Source organism: Gobius niger, assembly GCF_951799975.1.
Source record: "Gobius niger genome assembly, chromosome: 21".
Classification (NCBI taxonomy): Eukaryota; Metazoa; Chordata; class Actinopteri; order Gobiiformes; family Gobiidae; genus Gobius; species Gobius niger.
This window is the reverse complement of record NC_136872.1, coordinates 26,780,399-26,801,764: the sequence shown is the minus strand read 5'-3', so window position 1 is coordinate 26,801,764 and position 21,366 is coordinate 26,780,399. Positions and strand designations below refer to the sequence as shown.

Here is a 21,366-nt window from a genome sequence, read left to right as displayed (position 1 = left end):
CAACGTGAAACTCAGGCCCAGACATTCTCAATAGTCCATGTTCTTTTCTTGAAGAGTGAAGAGTGAAATGAGGGAGACAGTTGTGTTTCATAAAACACACAATATTTGATCAAACTAGCCTCTGTTTAGCTTAGGATTTCTGAGGAACCGAGACACGTAGAATGAAAGTGTTTCCACCTCCTGAGAGCTGAGAGTCTCAGCTTTAGAACGAGCCACAGCCTGTGTCCATAACTATAACACAGAATACACTGTGGTGCTACAAATATCAGGAAAAATGGTCTGGATTGTTGGCACTCAATGTTTTAAATGTCATTTTAAAAATAATCACAAAATAAATGAAATATTTTCATCTATTTATACTTTTTATAAATTAAGATTTGTAAATTGTTCAAACTATATTTTAGAAAGTTTTAGAAAAGAATTGGACTTTAAACAATTTGTGTAAAAGTTTGTTGTTTTAAATTATTAACTATTAACTTCAGTTTAAATTCATGACTTTTATTATTCAAGATGTGTCTTTGTATTTGTTTTATCTGTTTTATCTCTGGACTTTAAGAACTTTATTTATTTATGTATTTATTTTATTCAGATTGTGGGGCTGTGGTTTGTCAGAGATCAGCTGTTCCTCTCTGGCCTCAGCTCTGAAGTCCAACCCCTCACATCTCACTGAGCTGGAGCTGTGGGGTAACGATCTGTCTGACTCAGACGTGAAGGAGCTCCTGGTCCTCAAACAGAGCCCTGACTGTCGACTGGAGACACTGAGGTGAGTCCAGACTTTATCAGACTGTTCTGAACCTGGAACATTTTCTATTTTCTAAAAACACTGAGGCTGTTGGAGTTTGTTTTAAAGAGTTTTTTTAATCTTAAATCCATTCTGTCATTAAAGGTTATTTATGAAGATCAAGTGTTAACCATGTTATTACGTTATATCCTTATGAAAAACAGACCTGGAGTGAGTTTAGTTTCAATAATCATCATATTCAGTTTATCTCCGTCTTCCTCAGTCACACCAGCCCACACTCCGATACACGGGAGATTTAACTGTTTTAAAGGCTTTATTATTTTTCATTGTCTTTCCATATTAATTATTGTGAATAATAATAAGTTGTAATAAATAATTCCTGATTTCTGCTTCTCCACAGCTGGGAAGGGTGGTAATCCAGAATTTGTTCAGCAGCTCCAGATCCGACGCCTCAGTCTGAGTCCAGGAGAATAAACAGAAGGATCCAGGATCACGGCTCAGAGGAACAGGTCTGAGCTCCATCAAGAACCTGGAGACAAAAAGAGAGAAGAAAGTTAAGTCCTTTAAGCGGCGCAGACTTTTATCTGTTTGACTTGATATTATTACATTGATCTGATATTATGTAAGATACAAACTGTCCTGGTGATTTGGCTTTAAAAAAAAATTAAAAAAGGGGAAAAATGTTTTGTTTCCTTTTCCCCCCAATGCTCTTAAACTGTTCTGCAGACATCAGGGCTCGAATTATGTTTAAATATATTAATTTACTTTTCATATGGAACCCAATGTAATTCACCTCAGGGTTTTGTCTTTTGATTCTTTGTTGATAATTGTTCTTCTTCGTCTCTTTCCAAAACTGCATCATCTCTTTCACGGCAGTATATTCTTACAAAACGATCATTTTACCTCTGAGGAACAAAAAGGATCTGATGTTTCTGATTAAACCGTCTCCAACACGGAGCATTTAAATGTTTTATCACTAACTCGTTATAATGAACCAGAACATAAACGTCAGAGACTGGACCACAGTGTTTAAAACAGAACTTAAAGGTCATGTGACCTCTGACCTCATGTTTTACGTCTCAGGTTTGATTGTGTTTTGATCTGTTGTCTTTAATGTTGTACATGTTTGTATTTTCTTATATTATGTTGCATATTTACATACATATGTTCATTAATATGTATTGTCCCTTTAAATAAAAATAAAACATGATTTTGTGATTTAAGGAATCCCGTGTCCACTAAAATACACGTCATGTTTCATTAGTTCAGCTGCAAATGTGTTTTTGAAAATCCTTCATCTGCTTCATCATGTTTTGGCTCCATTTTGAATCGTTCCAAAAGTCTCAAACTCATGTATAAGTTTCCTCCTGTTCCCCTGCAGCGTCTGACTTTTACCACAGAGCGATAGCGCCCTCTAGTGGCTGAACACGTTCCTGTTTTACTGAGGGGCAGATCGTTTCTAAAGTCACAGCCTGCACACAAACCTGGGCTGCGTCCGAAACGAGCAGATTGGTCAGAGCTCTTACGCCAAACCGGATGTGCGTCAGCGTCCGCCATGACAAGATGCTTCCGAATTGGTCTGTTAGTTAGGAAGTAGTTAGGAAAAGGAGCCTCGATGCTAACTATCACTATTGTATATAAGTTCGTAAAAGAAAAGAAAATGCTCCCTAGAGCTTTATATAATTCCTGATTCTGTCCACTGGAAGCAAACATTGGCAGTGAGTTCATATAAACAGTTTATTTCCGTCATCAGTGGAAGGTTTTACAAACTACACATTAGCTTCAGTGCACTGGGGGAACATGAGACTAAAATAATCAGGTTAAAAACATTTGCACTACAGTGAGTTCTGAGACAGTGGTCTTGGTCGATCCAAAGTAGAAAACCTCGTACCTGGGTTTCTCTGCAGGTTAGAAGGTCAGGTTTTAGCTTTATCCCCAAAAAATACGTCACACAATGAAATGAACTTTCCTCACATCTAGGAGTTTTATTTTAGTTCAATCGTGCAACATGAAACAAACATATCACTTAGATAAATAGAGACATAGTTATTACAGTCATGAAGAGACTGTTCCTGTGGGGGGGGGCGTGTCCAGGGTGGGAGGGGCCAGCTGTGATCTGAGGAGCCAATCACCAGACAACGTCCTGCACCTCACAGCGATGGAGATGAGGATGGACTCTGAAGGACAGAACTGCACTGACACCGGCAGCTCGAGCTTCTCTGATGAGGTCCAGGGTTAAGGTGGCGCTCAGGGAGGGTCCATCAGGGTGAGGGGTCGTCATCAGCTCCAGGGTATTTGTTCTGCACCACCTCCTGTAAACTGAATCATCACAGTTCATCTGCACAACAGTCCAAAGATCCTGATCTATCAACACATTAAATCTTACTCAGAACGCTGCTTCTCAGACTTTTCCTGGTGTGGCCTCACCTTTAGTCGTACAGTAGATGTTGGGCTTGATCAAACTCACCTTTAGTCAGAGAACACATTTATCTATGGAAATAATAAAGTATCACTTAGCTAAACACTAGCAACTCACCACAGGATAAAACATGAACACTAGCAACTCACAGGGTAAAACATGAACACTAGCAACTCCCCACAGGATAAAACATGAACACTAGCAACTCACCACAGGATAAAACATGAACACTAGCAACACCACAGGATAAAACATGAACACTAGCAACACCACAGGATAAAACATGAACACTAGCAACTCACCACAGGATAAAACATGAACACTAGCAACTCACCACAGGATAAAACATGAACACTAGCAACTCACCACAGGATAAAACATGAACACTAGCAACACCACAGGATAAAACATGAACACTAGCAACTCACCACAGGATAAAACATGAACACTAGCAACTCACCACAGGATAAAACATGAACACTAGCAACTCACCACAGGATAAAACATGAACACTAGCAACTCACCACAGGATAAAACATGAACACTAGCAACACCACAGGATAAAACATGAACACTAGCAACTCCCCACAGGATAAAACATGAACACTAGCAACTCACCACAGGATAAAACATGAACACTAGCAACTCACCACAGGATAAAACATGAACACTAGCAACACCACAGGATAAAACATGAACACTAGCACCTCACCACAGGATAAAACATGAACACTAGCAACTCACCACAGGATAAAACATGAACACTAGCAACTCACCACAGGGTAAAACATGAACACTAGCAACTCACCACAGGATAAAACATGAACACTAGCAACTCACCACAGGATAAAACATGAACACTAGCAACTCACCACAGGATAAAACATGAACACTAGCAACTCACCACAGGATAAAACATGAACACTAGCAACACCACAGGATAAAACATGAACACTAGCAACTCACCACAGGATAAAACATGAACACTAGCAACTCACCACAGGATAAAACATGAACACTAGCAACACCACAGGATAAAGCATGAACACTAGCAACTCACCACAGGATAAAACATGAACACTAGCAACACCACAGGATAAAACATGAACACTAGCAACACCACAGGGTAAAACATGAACACTAGCAACACCACAGGATAAAACATGAACACTAGCAACTCCACAGGATAAAACATGAACACTAGCAACACCACAGGGTAAAACATGAACACTAGCAACACCACAGGATAAAACATGAACACTAGCAACTCACCACAGGGTAAAACATGAACACTAGCAACTCACCACAGGATAAAACATGAACACTAGCACCTCACCACAGGATAAAACATGAACACTAGCACCTCACCACAGGATAAAACATGAACATTAGCAACACCACAGGATAAAACATGAACACTAGCACCTCACCACAGGGTAAAACATGAACACTAGCAACACCACAGGGTAAAACATAAACACTAGCAACACCACAGGGTAAAACATGAACACTAGCAACTCACCACAGGATAAAACATGAACATTAGCAACACCACAGGATAAAACATGAACACTAGCAACACCACAGGGTAAAACATGAACACTAGCAACACCACAGGGTAAAACATGAACACTAGCAACACCACAGGATAAAACATGAACACTAGCAACTCACCACAGGATAAAACATGAACACTAGCAACACCACAGGATAAAACATGAACACTAGCAACTCACCACAGGATAAAACATGAACACTAGCACCTCACCACAGGATAAAACATGAACACTAGCAACTCCACAGGATAAAACATGAACACTAGCAACACCACAGGATAAAACATGAACACTAGCAACACCACAGGGTAAAACATGAACACCAGCAACACCACAGGGTAAAACATGAACACTAGCAACTCACCACAGGATAAAACATGAACACTAGCAACACCACAGGGTAAAACATGAACACCAGCAACACCACAGGGTAAAACATGAACACTAGCAACTCACCACAGGATAAAACATGAACACTAGCAACTCACCGCAGGATAAAACATGAACACTAGCAACTTACCACAGGATAAAACATGAACACTAGCAACACCACAGGATAAAACATGAACACTAGCACCTCACCACAGGATAAAACATGAACACTAGCACCTCACCACAGGGTAAAACATGAACACTAGCAACTCACCACAGGATAAAACATGAACACTAGCAACTCACCACAGGATAAAACATGAACACTAGCAACTCACCACAGGATAAAACATGAACACTAGCAACTTACCACAGGATAAAACATGAACACTAGCAACTTACCACAGGATAAAACATGAACACTAGCAACACCACAGGATAAAACATGAACACTAGCAACTCACCGCAGGATAAAACATGAACACTAGCAACTTACCACAGGATAAAACATGAACACTAGCAACACCACAGGATAAAACATGAACACTAGCAACTCACCACAGGATAAAACATGAACACTAGCAACTCACCACAGGATAAAACATGAACACTAGCAACTCACCACAGGATAAAACATGAACACTAGCACCTCACCACAGGGTAAAACATGAACACTAGCAACTCACCACAGGATAAAACATAAACACTAGCACCTCACCACAGGATAAAACATGAACACTAGCAACACCACAGGATAAAACATGAACACTAGCAACACCACAGGATAAAACATGAACACTAGCAACTCACCACAGGATAAAACATGAACACTAGCACCTCGGCCTGTACGATGTGTTGCTAAACACTGATCTCACAGTGACTGAAGACACGTTTCCTGATCCGACTTCCCGGCGTGAAACAAACAGGAGGAAGTTGTAGAAGAGAAGGAGCAAAGTGAGAGTGAGAGACAAAGGTTTATGGATGTGTTTGCAGAGGATGTTTAATATTAACGTGGTCACTCAGCGCTGACGTCTTCATCAGACGCTCGTCCAGCAAAGTCAGGACAAAGTTCATGCATTCATGAAGGTGAAGAAGAGGCTAGAGGAGGAGGAAGAGGGCGGAAAGTGAATAATGCAAGAGCGAACCCTGACCCGACCAGCAGCACCAGCAGCACCAGCAGCACCAGCAGCACCAGCAGCAGCACCAGCAGCACCAGCAGCACCAGCAGCACCAGCAGCACCAGCAGCACCAGCAGCACCAGCAGCCACTCACCGGGACGTCTTCATCAGATGTTTGAGTTTACTCACCTCCGCAGATCCAGCGCTGGATTCTCTGAAAGAAAAGCATCGACTTCTCACAATCTGGACCAGGGAAGTATTTATCGACAGGTCAGTTTAAGGTTTAGGGTCAAAGCTGAGACACTGAACTAAATGAGCACGTGAGCAACAGAACTAAACAGGAAGTATATTAGTATTAGTTTAGGCCCAACAAAAAAATCACATGTAGGTCAGTGTTTTTTTCCCAGATTTTGTTCATTTTGCTTTTATTGTTGGTTCTGGTAAAAGGTAAAGACAGAAACCACCACCGAAGCAAAAAGTGTCTCTGTTCTTTGTTTATTTCCTTCGGTTTGACGGAACGACGCAGCTCCTGACGCAAAGTTAAACCTCTTCCCAGGGGCGGACTGGCCATGTGTCCATTCTGGAAGATCACAGAAGGGCCACCAGTTTAAATCTTCTCCTTAACCTCTTAAACCCCCGCCTTAACCGAGCTTTACCCAAATCTAAGAGCTTAAAGGCAAAGCATCAAAATAGCAACGAGTGAGCCAGAAAAGCAACAAAAATGTGACAAAAAAGTGACGTGACGAAAACATGACAAAGCAACGAAATAAGCAACGAAAAACCGACAAAAAACTGATAAAGACACAACAAAAAGCCACAAAAAAGTAATGAAAAAACAACAAAAACATGCTGCAACAATGTGACAAAAGGGTACAATCACTTTTGTAGGTCTTAGCTTTCAAATGAGGCGTTATACCTTTAGATTTGGGTAAAACCGAACATGAGGAAATGCACTTGGTTAAGACGGGAGGTAAGAGGTTCACATACGTCTTTGTAAAAGTGCTGCATTTAGAGCCCAGGGCCCTTTTTCAGTCCCAGTCCGGCCCTGCCTCTTCCCCCCTCGCCTGAACCGAGCACAGTTTCTACAGTTTAAACTCACCCCAAACTATCAAAGCTTTAAGGAAAAAAGCATCAAAATAGCGACGGAAACAAGATGAAAACAAAAACAAGCGTATTTTGGATCAGTGTGGTCGAGCTTAGCTTTCAAATGAGGCGTTTCACTGTTGTTCTACAGTGGAGAAGCTTTAGTCAGTTTCATTAGAAGATCAGAAGTTTGGCTCTTACCTGCAGTCCTCTGGTCTGCTGCTCCACCAGGGCGTGGCTCCGCAGGTGTCCGGGCGTCACCGCTAATGAGGTGGAAAACACACGTGGAACTTTCCGGTAGCTGGGTGTTCTTCCGGTGAGGGGAGAGGAGGAACAGCCTCACCTGTTTCCATCAGTAAAGAGGACCTTCATAATAAAAGCGCACTTCCTGTCGAACAAACTTTCACAACAAATGTTCTATAGGCCAAACAAAAGGAGCCACCGCCCCCTGCTGTATCGCGTATGCAACAACACAATGTCCTAATATAGAACATTTAACCTCTTAACTCCCGCCTGAACCCAGAGGATCTTTTTCCTCACGGCATCACGTTTTTTCCATCATTTTTTTTTGTTGAGTTTTCAACTCATTTATGTAACTTTTTTGTCATTTTTATCACATTTTTTGTTTGTTTTTTATCACATTTTTGTCAAATTTGTGTCATTTTTTGGTCATTTTTTTATCACATTTTTGTCATTTTTTTTCTTATTTTGTGTCACATTTTTTTCATTTTTTGTCAATTTTTTTGTGATTTTTTTGTCGAATTAAAAAAATAAATAAATCACATTTTTAGTCAAATTTTCTAAATTTTTTCTCATTTTTTTGTCACATTTTTTTTTTACTTTTTCGGATTTTTTTGTTTTTTTGGTCAAATTTTTGTCACGTTTTTGTCACATTTTTTTTATTTTTTTTTTATTTTTTGTCACATTTTTTTTATTTTTTCGTTATTTTTTGTAACATTTTTTTTATTTTTTCGTTATTTTTTGTCACATTTTTTTCATTTTTTCGTCAATTTTTTTTGTCAAATTTTTTGTCATTTTTTGGTCAATATTTATCACATTTTTGTCATTTTTTGTCACATTTTGTCATTTTTTCTTCCTTTTTTTTAATCCATTTTTTGTAATTTTTTGTCACATTTTTTTTCATTTTTTCTCCAATTTTTGGTCGCTTTGTCAATGTTTCTCACTTTTTCGTCACTTTTTTGTCGTTTCTATCATTGTTTTCGTCTCAGTTTTGTTGCTTTTTTCCAGAAGCTTTTGGATTGGGGTAAAGCCAACCTGGAGAAAATGTGCTCGGTTCAGGCGGGGGTTAAGGGTTAAACCTCTTAACCCCCGCCTGAACCGAGCACATTCTCCTCCAGTTTGGCTTTACCCAAATCTAAAAACTTCCAGAAAAAAGCAACAAAAACAAGGATGAAACGTGACGGTAGAAAAGAGCCAAGAATAAAGAATCACCAGGACATTTTCAAAAGTGTTTATTGAAAATGAAGGGGTTTAAAAACTAAGAAATGTGTGGAACAAGAATATGGAATAAAAATGTAAATAAATATTAAATACAGAAGTAGTTCTTGCAGCGTGTGACAAGAGGAATCACAATTTAATTCAGTTTCTAATTCAAGGTTTGTCCAGATGATACAAGTTTAACTGCTGAGCTACAGCCCATTGAAACCATCAGATAAATGTTTATTGTTCTTGAGTCCTCGTCTGTACTCTGTAGTTGAAGTGTCGAACGTTTCTCCTCTTCATCCAAAAGGCTTCGTCAGCAACACCGAGGTTCGGCTCAGAAAAGGACCACAGGGAGGAGTTCAGCTCGGATTAGCCCCTCCCCCTCTACAAACAGCTACTCTCACCTGCACATGTTTGTAGTTCTGAGTCTGAGTTTCAGTCTGAACGGCCCAGAACCCCCTCCCCACTGATGCCACAGACAGCGTGTGGAGGGGGCGTGTCTAAAGGCTCAGAGGTTCTTAAAGAGACAGAGGCCTATTTCAAGACATTCACGACAGCCATTTTGAGAGAGACATTTTATACAAGGCAGTTATTCTAATGTACTGCATTTACAGACCAACAGGAGGTTTGTCATCATTGTAGTGTGATATAGATGGTGCTATGGGACTGAAAAAAGCAGAACACCCCCTCTTTAAGTACGAGATTTCAAAAAGCCAGCCTGGTTTCTTACATTGTGACTAACCCAGCGTTACCTCAGGAGGAAGATCGAGCCTAGTCTAGTGTTGGAAACATTGAAACCAGGCGTTAAAGTTGTTTTTAAGGCGTCTAAACTCCGATGCTTTTCAATGGGGGCCTAGTGGCGATATGGAGGTACTACAGCAATGGCGGCCCCCCAGTGTGGTGGTCATAAAGCAGAGCAGCCAGCGCCCATTGGTCCAAACCTTCTACCCCCCTGTGGTGCCCAGGCTGAGCGCTCGCATTTCCTCGTCTCTTAAATAACTTTAGTTCAATAAAAGAGTTTCATGTGAGGCTGTTTGGATCCTGATGTCATTCCGGATTCTTCCACGTGGAGCGATAATCGGCTCAGAATCAGAAAACTTTATTACTATTGTCAAAGGTTTTACAAACTTTCTGTGCAACATGAAACATGAAACATGAAACTAAAGTAATAATGTTAAAAATAAAAAACAAAAAATCTATATATGTATTTTTTGTCTGACGTCACTTCCAGGGCTCCATAACAAACTAAGACAATTGTTTTTCTGTTTTCAAAGACAGTCTTGGTCAATCCAAAACAGTAAACCTCGTACCTGGATTTCTGAGCAGCAGGTTTGTCAACGACTAAAAGACAAATTCAAGTTAAATTCAATTCAAACAACTTTATTCATCCCAAAGGACAATTCAAAACTGAGACAAACAAACACATTCAGTACAAACGTCATGAACTGTAAATCATCAGGACACGAGAGAATAAAGAGGATTTTATTCAACATTTCTCACAGCTTTTTCCATCCTTACGTTTCCAGAATCAGAATTGTTTTATTGGCCTTTGTTATGATCAGGTTCAATCGTGCAACATGAAACATAAAACCTTTGCCTTAATGAAACTGAGCGTCTGAATCCTGAAACACATGTAAAGGTCAGTGGGACAAACTGGACCATCTTTGTTTATCGTCTAAACACTGATCCTGAACCTTTGCTTTTTGACTCTGCCTTAAGTCTGAAAAGCCAAAGCAAATGAATAAACTCATGATCAGAGACAAAACTATGATAAAAACTGGGAAAACTTTGACGACTTAAATAATCATTAACTCTTTTTGACCTTTAGTTTATGATGGATGTTGTATTAGTGGATCATTAACCTGTAGCTTTGCCTGAATCAGAGTCAAAGTGCGTCTACAGGAGCGTCAGACAGAGCAGAGTCTCCGAGTCTCCGAGTCTCCGAGTCTCCGAGTCTCCGAGTGTCCGAGTGTCCGAGTGTCCGAGTGTCCGAGTGTCCGAGTGTCCGAGTCTCCGAGTCTCCGAGTCTCCGAGTCTCCGAGTCTCCGAGTCTCCGAGTCTCCGAGTCTCACTGTTTCCTGTTCGTTCAGTCTCAGGTAAATAAACTTATCGTTCACATGATGAGGTTTATGTCTGTGTTAAAGGCTCTGATTCTCCCCCAGGACGAGACTCGGGGGAAATGGCAGAAGGAAAAGCAAAGCCTCCAGAGGGCAGCACTGAGCCACAGCTCTGTGGGACAAAGTGAGTTTGTTTCTTATTTAACCTCCTTCAAAGACAAATGTGACTAAACTCATTACTTTATGTTTCATGTTCAACTATTCGAGTTTGTGAAAGTTCCTTCACTCGTAATAAACAGTGAGTGGATCATTCACAGGTCTGTAATAAAACTGTAGATAAGGCGTTGTCACGGTAACCCACTGGAACAACAGCTCTGGCGGCCATGTTGTGATAAAACTAACCAGACTCTTCTTATTGTCGTGATTTCTCTGAACGGCCTTTGATGATTCGATCTAACGCTCAGGGAAATATAATATTTAAAAACTAAACAGATTATGTTTTTGAGTGTTTATTTGAGTCGTATCATATTTCAGTGAAACACTGAGAAACCCTGATGCCCTTCCCTGTGTTACATTAGTATTATGCTGCGTCCACACCAAACATGTTTTGGGCGTCAAAACGCGCCTCAAGCCCGTAGTTGGACGCTTGTGTTACTAAAGTCAGACGCTCGTCACAAATGTCACCGAGCGTCAGACGCTCTGGCCGTGCGTCAGCTCAGAGTCTGTTCGTAGAATCTTGGAAGTAGCTCTGCCTGAAATAAACCTGCTACAGCTCATTGTTGATTAAAAGTCTGCAATAAACCACAAATGTGTGAAGGCTCAGTGTGTGATCGTCATAAAGCTGCTCTATGTTGTTACGGATTCATTGACGTTATTAGTGCATAATGCTTGTTTTCATGGGAGAAAACCGGAGCTCAATGCGAGCTAACTGAGCTAACTGAGCTAACAAGCTATGGTTTTCTCCCGGAGCTAATTGTAGATGATGTGAGTAATAAACTACAACATCAGCCCAGCTCAGTGTGTGATCATCATTGTTCTTTCTTGACTTTATTTGTGGATGTTTCTCATTTTCACGTGAGGACCGGAGGTTTAGCTTAGCATTAGCTTTCGCCGGTGCAAATGTTACAACAGGCTCCTCGAGGCCCAAACACATTCCCAGCACAGATTCAGCCTCTGAAATAAGTTTTCTTGTCGCCGCTTTTAATCCTGGTGTTTAGATAAAGAAGCACTGATGTGTCTTTGCTGTAGCTCCGGTTCACAATGAAGCTAAACCTCCGTGACTTGTGACTTGTTTACTTCTGTGGGGCCGGCGTAGAATCTGCCCCGGTGGCTCAGCTACAACGTACGTCACTGTGGGGGGAAAGCTCCTGATTGGTCGAAGCTCGCAAATTTCTCCAAAAAGTTCAACATTTCCCAACTCGAGCGTCGGCCGCGCTCGACGCCCTGGAGGCGTCAAACGCTCACCAAGCGCGAAAAACCTCAAAGATGTCCCGTCAAGATGTTCCGCTGCGGGACATCTTGACGCCCCCCGGAGGCGCGTCCTCCATGTATTTTAAATGTAAACCTGACGCTTTGGAGGCCCCAAAACGCGTTTGGAAGCAGCATTAGAGTTGAAGTGAATCACAGAGATTCAGTTAAAGTTCATAAATCCATCAGTAATGACTGGCTCCTTGTTGATCGTGATAAAGAAAATAAAGACATTAATCTGATTGTTTTGTTGGACTTTAATTTTACTTTAATTTATTCAAACATGAATCATCTTCTCTCCACAGAAGAAGATCTACAGCCTCAGTGTCGGCTCTGTCCATGAAGAGTGACAAGTCTAAAGGCAACGTTCCAGACTTCAGTCCTGAACCTGCTCCAGACTCACAGTGAGAAACAAACCTGATGTGAAGTTTATCCACAGATAAAGCAGAGCAGAGAGTGGATCATTCACAGATCTGTGATAAACTCATGATAAGATGTTGTCATGGTAACGCACTGGAACAACAGCTCTGGCGGCCATTTTGTGATGGTCATAAAACTAACCAGACTCTTCTGATTGTCGTGATTTCTCTGAACGGCCTTTGATGATTTGATCTAACGCTCAGGGAAATATAATATTTAAAGACTAAACAGATGAACGTGAGTGTGACGGGTCAAAGGAACAAAACATCATTAAATATGAATGTGGTAAAAATCAAAGCAGTAAAACTAGAAACAGAACAGGGTAAAACTGAGTTCCATAAAATCCCACAAGTGAAAATTCTGTGTGAAAATCTGAGAATTTAGACGTCATTAAAATGAAAACATGGTTCATTTAAATGTCATTAATATGATGTTCATCAAAGTTATCGTTTGTTTTCTTCTTCTCATGAACCTTATGTTGTTGTTTTTTATTCACTTGTTTAGTTTTAGCTCCTCCACTTTTCCCTCTTCAGTTTCAGGTCGTGCTGTAATATTCGTTATTTCCTGTAGATCTGAGTCTTAAACCTCAGGCCTCAGAGACACTGATGGATGAGCAGATGGATCAGTTTCCTAAATGGACCGAGACAAAGTCCAAAAGCTCAATGTGGAGACATTTGTCACGACATTAGCACCTGCTGCTAGTTAGCTTAGTTAGCTTAGTTACCTTAGTTACCTTAGTTAGCTTAGTTACCTTAGTTAGCTTAGATAGCTTATGTTAACCGTTCCTGCTTTTGTCCCCTAACCTTGGTTGGGAGACACAGGCGAGATCCGTTTTCTCCAGGGCCGGGTAGTTCTCCTCCCGGGGTTAACTCCCTAAACTTCACGCTGGTAAATTTGATGTGGGCAACTGAGCATTCAAAGACACAGAGGCCGTCTTGCCGAAGAGTTTGGGTGCTTTTATTATGCTGCCTGGCTACAATACACTGTACCATCATGTCTAGCTACCTGCACCGGTCGCCGTCTCTGTCCGCACACGCTCATCTCACTCGCACAGACACTCATTCGTGGAGGGGGGGCGCGCCTCGGTCACGCGCACTCACTCACTCCCGTTCACACACACTGAGCTGTCCGAAACTAAACACATATAAATGACACATCCCACAACACTTAGTTAGCCACAACAGTAGCCACAACAGTAGCTTAAATTTTGGAGATAAAAATTATCTCGTCAATAATTTCTGTTGACTTCTAAACCCCCACCTGAACCGAGCACATTTTCTACAGTTTGGCTTTACCCAAATCTAAATTTTACTGAAAAAAAAATTGAAAGAGCGACGAAAACAGAAAAGCAACAAAAACCTACGAAAAGCAAAAATGTAAAATAAAATGTGACTCAGTTTTCACACACTCACACTGTTGCTCTCCATTGGAGATTTGGGTAAAGCTGAACTGGAGACGATGCATTAAAGTGTGGGTTCAGAGGTTAAAAAGCTCCAGGCCTGTGGTCAGAGATAAGTGCAGGTGAAACATATGAGAGGATCTGTGGACGATACATGGACTAAGTTTATGGACATGATATTAATGTTATTAAATGAACCATGTTGTTATAATGAATCCAAATTCACAGATGATTTAATCGCATGTGGGATTTTACCACTTTCTGCTTTTCACACCTTTGATTTTTATCAAGTCCAGTTTTACTGCTTTGGTTTTTACCACATTTATATTTGAATTATTGTATCATTATTATTTGAGTTACTTTAACCCCTCGTACGTGAGAGCTACAGATGAAGTAAAGGTTTTAAAATGGTTCAGTCAAAGGAAGTTATTATTTTTTTACTAATTGTGTTAAGATCCTGTGATTGTCTAAAAGTGATTTTGAGAGAATATTCATGTTCATATTTCAGTGAAACACTGACAAAGCCTGATGCCCTTCCCTGTGTTACATTAGTATTAGAGTTGAAGTGAATCACAGAGATTCAGTTAAAGATCATAAATCCATCAGTAATGACTGGCTCCTCGTTGATCGTTATAAAGACATTAATCTGATTGTTCTGTTGGACTTTGGCTCGAGGCCTGAAGGAGCTGTGACCAGACTGAAATCCCACAGAGGGTTTTCCTCAGGGTCACAGAGAGCCCAGGTGGTGCTGAAGCTTCACCTTTGCCCTTTAAGATAAACAAGTATTATTGATCTGATTTTACTTTAATATTTGCCTTTAAACTGAAATCTTATCTTATATTAAAGTCATCTCTGCTCCTGCATTAACACGCCCCCTGCTGGCCAGAGGCTGACTTCACATTTCAGATTCAAACATGGATCATCTTCTCTCCACAGAAGCAGATCCACAGCCTCAGTGTCGGCTCTGTCCATGAAGAGTGACAGGTCTAAAGGCAGATTGATAAACTTCAGACGTGAACCTGCTCCAGACTCACAGTAAGATCTGACCTGAACACAGAGTCTCAGCAGCTAAACTGTGCTTTATATTTGTGATTGTAACTTGTGAGATGTTAAAGACGTGCTCAGTGCTGTGTGTTTGTGTCACAGAGAAACAGAGTCAGAGCAGGACGCCTGGCCTCAGTGTGGAGACACAGGCAACAGTCCTGATCAGGGGGTTCAAGGCCCTGCACCAGGTGAGTCTGCTCAGTCTGAGACTCATCAACTACAGCAGGGAATAAGAGACCTGTTCATCAACATTAACAGGTGTTTCCTCCTCTGTGTCCAGGTGAAGGTCTCCACAAGGTTCTGAAGGAGCATAAGCAGAGCCTGAGCAGCAGATGTGAGAGTGTGACAGAGGGAAGTGAAGAATCAGGAGATAGAACTCTTCTGAACAGCATCTTCACTGAGCTGTACATCACAGAGGGCCTCAGTGAAGAGGCCAGAGCCCAACCTGAGGAGAGGAGTCTGGAGACACAGTCCAAGAAGAAGGAGGTCCAGGAGATCACCATCAGGTGCCAGGACATCTTTAAAGCTCTGCCCCCTGAGCAGCAGCAGGGGGCGCTGCAGCAGGGCTCCATCAGAGCCGTGCTGACTGTGGGCGTGGCTGGAGTGGGGAAGACCTTCTCAGTCCTGAAGTTCTGTCTGGACTGGGCCCAGGGCTCAGAGAACCAGGAGCTGCAGCTGGTGGTGCCACTGTCCTTCAGAGAGATGAACCTGGTCAGAAGGGGGCGCTACAGTCTGATGGAGCTGATCCAAGTGTTCCATCCAGCGCTGGATCCACAGGTCACTCTCATTTAGAGAAAGCTTTACCTTTCACATCATATATTTCAAAGTCTAAAACACTTTTGAATTGACTCCTGGCTCTCAGGGCGTTTGTTAGTTCAGTCTGTGTTCACATTCACTGTAAACCCTGCAGTCCCTCACACTGGAGCTCCACCACTCACTGGTTTAAAGTGAGGGTTGAAGGAAAGTGGTGTAAAGTCATGGATGTTAAATGTTGTGTTTCTCTGCCCCACAGACGCTCACAGCCCACACTCTGTCCGTCTGTAAACTCCTGTTCATCTTTGACGGCCTCGACGAGAGCAGACTGTCTCTGGACTTCAGCTGTGAGCTCATCTCTGAGGTCACACAGAGGTCAGAGGTGGGCGTACTGTTGGTGAACCTCATCAGAGGCGCTCTGCTTCCTCACGCCCTTATATGGATCACCTCCCGCCCAGCGGCGGCCCATCAGATCCCAGCGCGGTGCGTGCACAGGGTCACGGAGGTCAGGGGCTTCATCACTGACCCACAGAAGGAGCAGTACTTCAGGAAGAGGTTCTCAGATGAAGAGCAGCTTCAAACAGTCCTGTCCCACCTCAGAACCTCCCGCAGCCTCCACAACATGAGCCAGATCCCAGTCTTCTGCTGGATCACCTCCACAGTCCTGGACCACGTGTTGAGAAGCCATCAGAGCGGACCACTGCCCCAGACCCTCACAGACATGTACGCACACTTCCTGTTGGTGCAGACGCACAGGAAGAGGAAGTACAAACAGACACAAACAGAGGTCAGGTCTGACACCTGGGGGCTGACAGAGGCCGACACAGAGCTGCTCCTGAAGCTGGGGAGACTGGCCTTTGAGCATCTGCAGACAGGAAACATCATGTTCTACCAAGAAGACCTGGAGCAGGTGGGTCTGGACCTGAGCGAGGCCTCGGTCTACTCCGGACTCTGCACTGAGATCTTCAAACGAGAGAGTGTCTTCAACCAGTCAGTCTACTGCTTCATCCACCTGAGCGTGCAGGAGTTTCTGGCAGCCATTTACCTTCACCACTGCTTTAAGAACAACCGGGAGGTGGTCAGGGAGTTTCTTTATGGAAGTGAAGGAACAGTCTCAGTGTTAAGTCCAAATAAATTCCTCAGAAAATCTGTAGAAAAGTCCCTGCAGAGTCCAAACGGCCACCTGGACCTGTTTGTGCGGTTCCTTCATGGCCTCAGTCTGGAGTCCAACCACAGACTTTTAGGAGCTCTGCTGAGTCCAATCGACCAATCAGAAATCACAGAAGTCATTAAAAACCTTAAAGAGATGAGCTCAGAGAAAGTCTCTCCCGACAGAAGCATCAACATCTTCCACTGTCTGATGGAGCTGAAGGACCAGTCTGTGCAGCAGCAGATCCAGGACTTCCTGAAGTCTGGAGGTGGAACTAAGGAGGAACTGTCTGAGATCCAGTGCTCGGCTCTGGCCTACATGCTGCAGATGTCAGAGCAAGTCCTGGAGGAGCTGGACCTAAACAAATACAACACGTCTGATCAGGGTAAACTGAGACTGATCCCAGCGGTGAGGAACTGCAGGAAGGCTGTGTGAGTCCTCAGTCACAGACAGAAGCTCCACAGACCTGTTAGAATCACTCACATGTCGCTCTAACATCTGTTACAGGTTTGTTCGGTGTAGACTCTCAGATCTTCACTGTGAAGTGGTGGCGTCAGCGCTGAGCTCCAGCCCCTCCCATCTCAGAGAGTTGGATCTGAGTTTTAATGACCTGAGTGACTCCTCAGTGTCTGTGCTGTGTGCAGGTCTGAAGAGTCCTCACTGTCAGCTCTCCTCTCTCAGGTCAGTGCAGGTCTGTGACGGCTCTCGCTCGTCCATCCTCCACTCTCCTCATCCTTTAATCACTGAGTGATGGGACGTAACCGTTCTCTGAGAGTGAAGTAAAGTGTAGGAGATCATGTCTGAAAAACTACAGCATTTACCCCCGACCTCTGAGTCCTGCTCCAAACCAGAGTCTCAGATGTTCAGCTGTAGCTACAGAAACTCCTCTGACTTTACTCTGGACTTAATCGCTTCATTTATTCTTTATTCAGATTGAGGAGATGTGGTTTGTCAGAGATCAGCTGTTCCTCTCTGGCCTCAGCTCTGAAGTCCAACCCCTCACATCTCACTGAGCTGGACCTGGGTGAGAACAGACTGTCTGAGTCAGGAGTGTCTCATCTGTGTGGTTTTCTGCAAAGGTCAGACTGTCGCCTGCAGATTCTCAGGTCAGTTCACTGTCTCTGTGTCAGGGCTCAAGTTTTGTTTTGTTTTGTTCATGACAAAAATAATCAATTTCCAGAAGAATAACAACTTAGAAGTTTTATCCATAAACTTTTAGAATATTTTAACACATTGAGTGAGAAAAAGAAAAAAGAAAAAACGCGTTTTTGCATTATTATTTTTTTGTTTTATTACAAAATGAGACAGTCTTGGCCTGGCCTGAGTCAGACTGATCCTCATGTTCACAGATTCATGGGGGAAACAATCTGGAATTGTGTGATTTGAATCTCGCTGACTCCAGCAAAACCAAGACGAGCCAATCATAGCGCGGGAGCTCTGTGTGTCGTCTTCTGTGCTAGGATTTACCATCAAACTCCTCCGGCCGTGACCAAAACAGTGAAGATGGCGACACAACAGTTCATCGTGTGTTTTCAAAGCCCCGCCCAGCGGCCCCGCCCAGCGGCCCCGCCCAGTGGTCCTGCAGCAGCTCAGTGTCAGACAGAGGAGGGAGAGCAGAGGGATCTCCTGCACAGAACATCTCCTCACCTTGTGCTTCAGATGCTCTTTAGTTTTTTATCCGTCGGCCTCATAATCACAGACCAATGAGGTCGACAAGCCGACAGTTTATGATCTAAACATAAACCTTGTGTCAGACGCGAGCGCTGTTTACTGCGAGTCACCACCGCGTCCTCGGCAACGTGTTTTTGTAACAATATTTCAGCTCCATGTTCTCTTCAAACAACGTGAAACTCAGGCCCAGACATTCTCAATAGTCCATGTTCTTTTCTTGAAGAGTGAAGAGTGAAATGAAGGAGACAGTTGTGTTTCATAAAACACACAATATTTGATCAAACTAGCCTCTGTTTAGCTTAGGATTTCTGAGGAACCGAGACACGTAGAATGAAAGTGTTTCCACCTCCTGAGAGCTGAGAGTCTCAGCTTTCAAACGAGCCACAGCCTGTGTCCATAACTATAACACAGAATACACTGTGGTGCTACAAATATCAGGAAAAATGGTCTGGATTGTTGGCACTCAATGTGTTAAATGTCATTTTAAAAATAATCACAAAATAAATGAAATATTTTCATCTATTTATGCTTTTTATACATTAACATTTGTATATTGTTCAAACTATATTTTAGAAAGTTTTAGAAAAGAATTAGACTTTAAACAATTTGTGGAAAAGTTTGTTGTTTTAAATTTTTAGTGTCATTTGTGTTTGTTTTATCTGTTTTATCTCTGGACTTTAAGAACTTTATTTATTTATGTATTTATTTTATTCAGATTGTATCGCTGTGGTTTGTCAAAGATCAGCTGTTCCTCTCTGGCCTCAGCTCTGAAGTCCAACCCCTCACATCTCACTGAGCTGGACCTGTGGAGTAACAGTCTGAGTGAGTCAGACGTGAAGGAGCTCCTGGTCGTCATACAGAGCCCTGACTGTCGACTGGAGAGACTGACACTGAGGCTGTTGGAGTTTGTTTTAAAGAGTTTTTTAATCTTAAATCCATTCTATCATTAAAGGTTATTTATGAAGATCAAGTGTTAACCATGTTATTACGTTATATCCTTATGAAAAACAGACCTGGAGTGAGTTTAGTTTCAATAATCATCATATTCAGTTTATCTCCGTCTTCCTCAGTCACACCAGCCCACACTCCGATACACGGGAGATTTAACTGGTTTAAAGACTTTATTATTTTTCATTGTCTTGTCTTTAATAAGTTGTAATAAATAATTTCTGATTTCTGCTTCTCCACAGCTGGGGGCCTTAATAATGATGCTCAGCAGCTCCAGATCAGACGCCTCAGTCTGAGTCCAGGAGAATAAACAGAAGGATCCAGGATCACGGCTCAGAGGAACAGGTCTGAGCTCCATCAAGAACCTGGAGACAAAAAGAGAGAAGAAAGTGAAGTCCTTCAGACTCTCCAGGCGTCTGATCCTGGAGCTTTGATCTGTTTGACTTATTGATATTATTACATTGATCTGATATTATGTTAGATATAAACTGTCCTGGTGATTTGGATTAAAAAAATAAAAATAAAAAAATGGGAAAAATGTTTTGTTTCCTTTTTTCCCCCCAATGCTCTTAAACTGCTCTGCAAACATCAGGGCTTAACTATGTTTAAATATATTAATTTACTTTTGATCTGGAACCCAATGTAATTCACATCAGGGTTTTGTCTTTTGATTCTTTGTTGATAATTGTTCTTCTTTGTCTCTTTCCAAAACTGCATCATCTCTGTCACTGCAGTTTATTCTTACAAAACCATCATTTTACCTCTGAGGAACAAAAAGGATCTGATGTTTCTGATTAAACTGTCTCCAACACGGAGCATTTAAATGTTTTATCACTAACTCGTTATAGTAGATGTTGGGCTCAGACTCACCTTTAGTCGTGCAGTAGATGTTGGGCTCAGACTCACCTTTAGTCGTGCAGTAGATGTTGGGCTCAGACTCACCTTTAGTCGTGCAGTAGGTGTTGGGCTTGAACAGACTCACCTTTAGTCGTGCAGTAGATGTTGGGCTCAGACTCACCTTTAGTCGTGCAGTAGGTGTTGGGCTTGAACAGACTCACCTTTAGTCGTGCAGTAGATGTTGGGCTGGAACAGACTCACCTTTAGTCGTACAGTAGGTGTTGGGCTTGATCAAACTCACCTTTATTCGTGCAGTAGATGTTGGGCTCGAACAGACTCACCTTTAGTCGTGCAGTAGGTGTTGGGCTTGATCAAACTCACCTTTAGTCGTGCAGTAGATGTTGGGCTTAGACTCACCTTTAGTCGTGCAGTAGATGTTGGGCTAAGACTCACCTTTAGTCGTGCAGTAGATGTTGGGCTTGATCAGACTCACCTTTAGTCGTACAGTAGATGTTGGGCTTGATCAGACTCACCTTTAGTCGTGCAGTAGGTGTTGGGCTAAGACTCACCTTTAGTCGTGCAGTAGATGTTGGGCTTGATCAGACTCACCTTTAGTCGTACAGTAGATGTTGGGCTTGATCAGACTCACCTTTAGTCGTGCAGTAGGTGTTGGGCTTGATCAGACTCACCTTTAGTCGTACAGTAGATGTTGGGCTTGATCAGACTCACCTTTAGTCGTGCAGTAGATGTTGGGCTTGAACAGACTCTGCTCTGACCTTGTCCAGTCCGTTGAGGATCCAGCAGACTCAGGCAGGTCTCACCTTAGAAGGTCCGGAAGGCTCAGACAGGTGCAGAGAACACATTTATCTATGGAATTAACAAAGTAT

At 42.4% G+C, this 21,366-nt stretch overlaps 2 protein-coding genes across 2 annotated transcripts in view; both read left to right on the top strand.

The window, feature by feature from the left end:
- Positions 1-21,366, top strand: part of LOC306981091 (NACHT, LRR and PYD domains-containing protein 3-like) — a gene marked incomplete at both ends in the record, with an annotated part of 491,281 nt that overhangs the window by 201,849 nt on the left and 268,066 nt on the right. The gene's annotated exons all lie outside the window — the stretch shown is intronic.
- Positions 1-21,366, top strand: part of LOC306980683 (uncharacterized protein) — a gene marked incomplete at both ends in the record, with an annotated part of 80,092 nt that overhangs the window by 33,570 nt on the left and 25,156 nt on the right. Inside the window, 4 exons of the mRNA XM_079580112.1 lie at positions 15,401-15,897; positions 16,133-17,454; positions 17,531-17,704; positions 17,956-18,121. Of these exons, the coding sequence (XP_079436238.1) occupies positions 15,401-15,897; positions 16,133-17,454; positions 17,531-17,704; positions 17,956-18,121 (2,159 nt within the window). The remainder of the gene's footprint in view (positions 1-15,400; positions 15,898-16,132; positions 17,455-17,530; positions 17,705-17,955; positions 18,122-21,366) is intronic.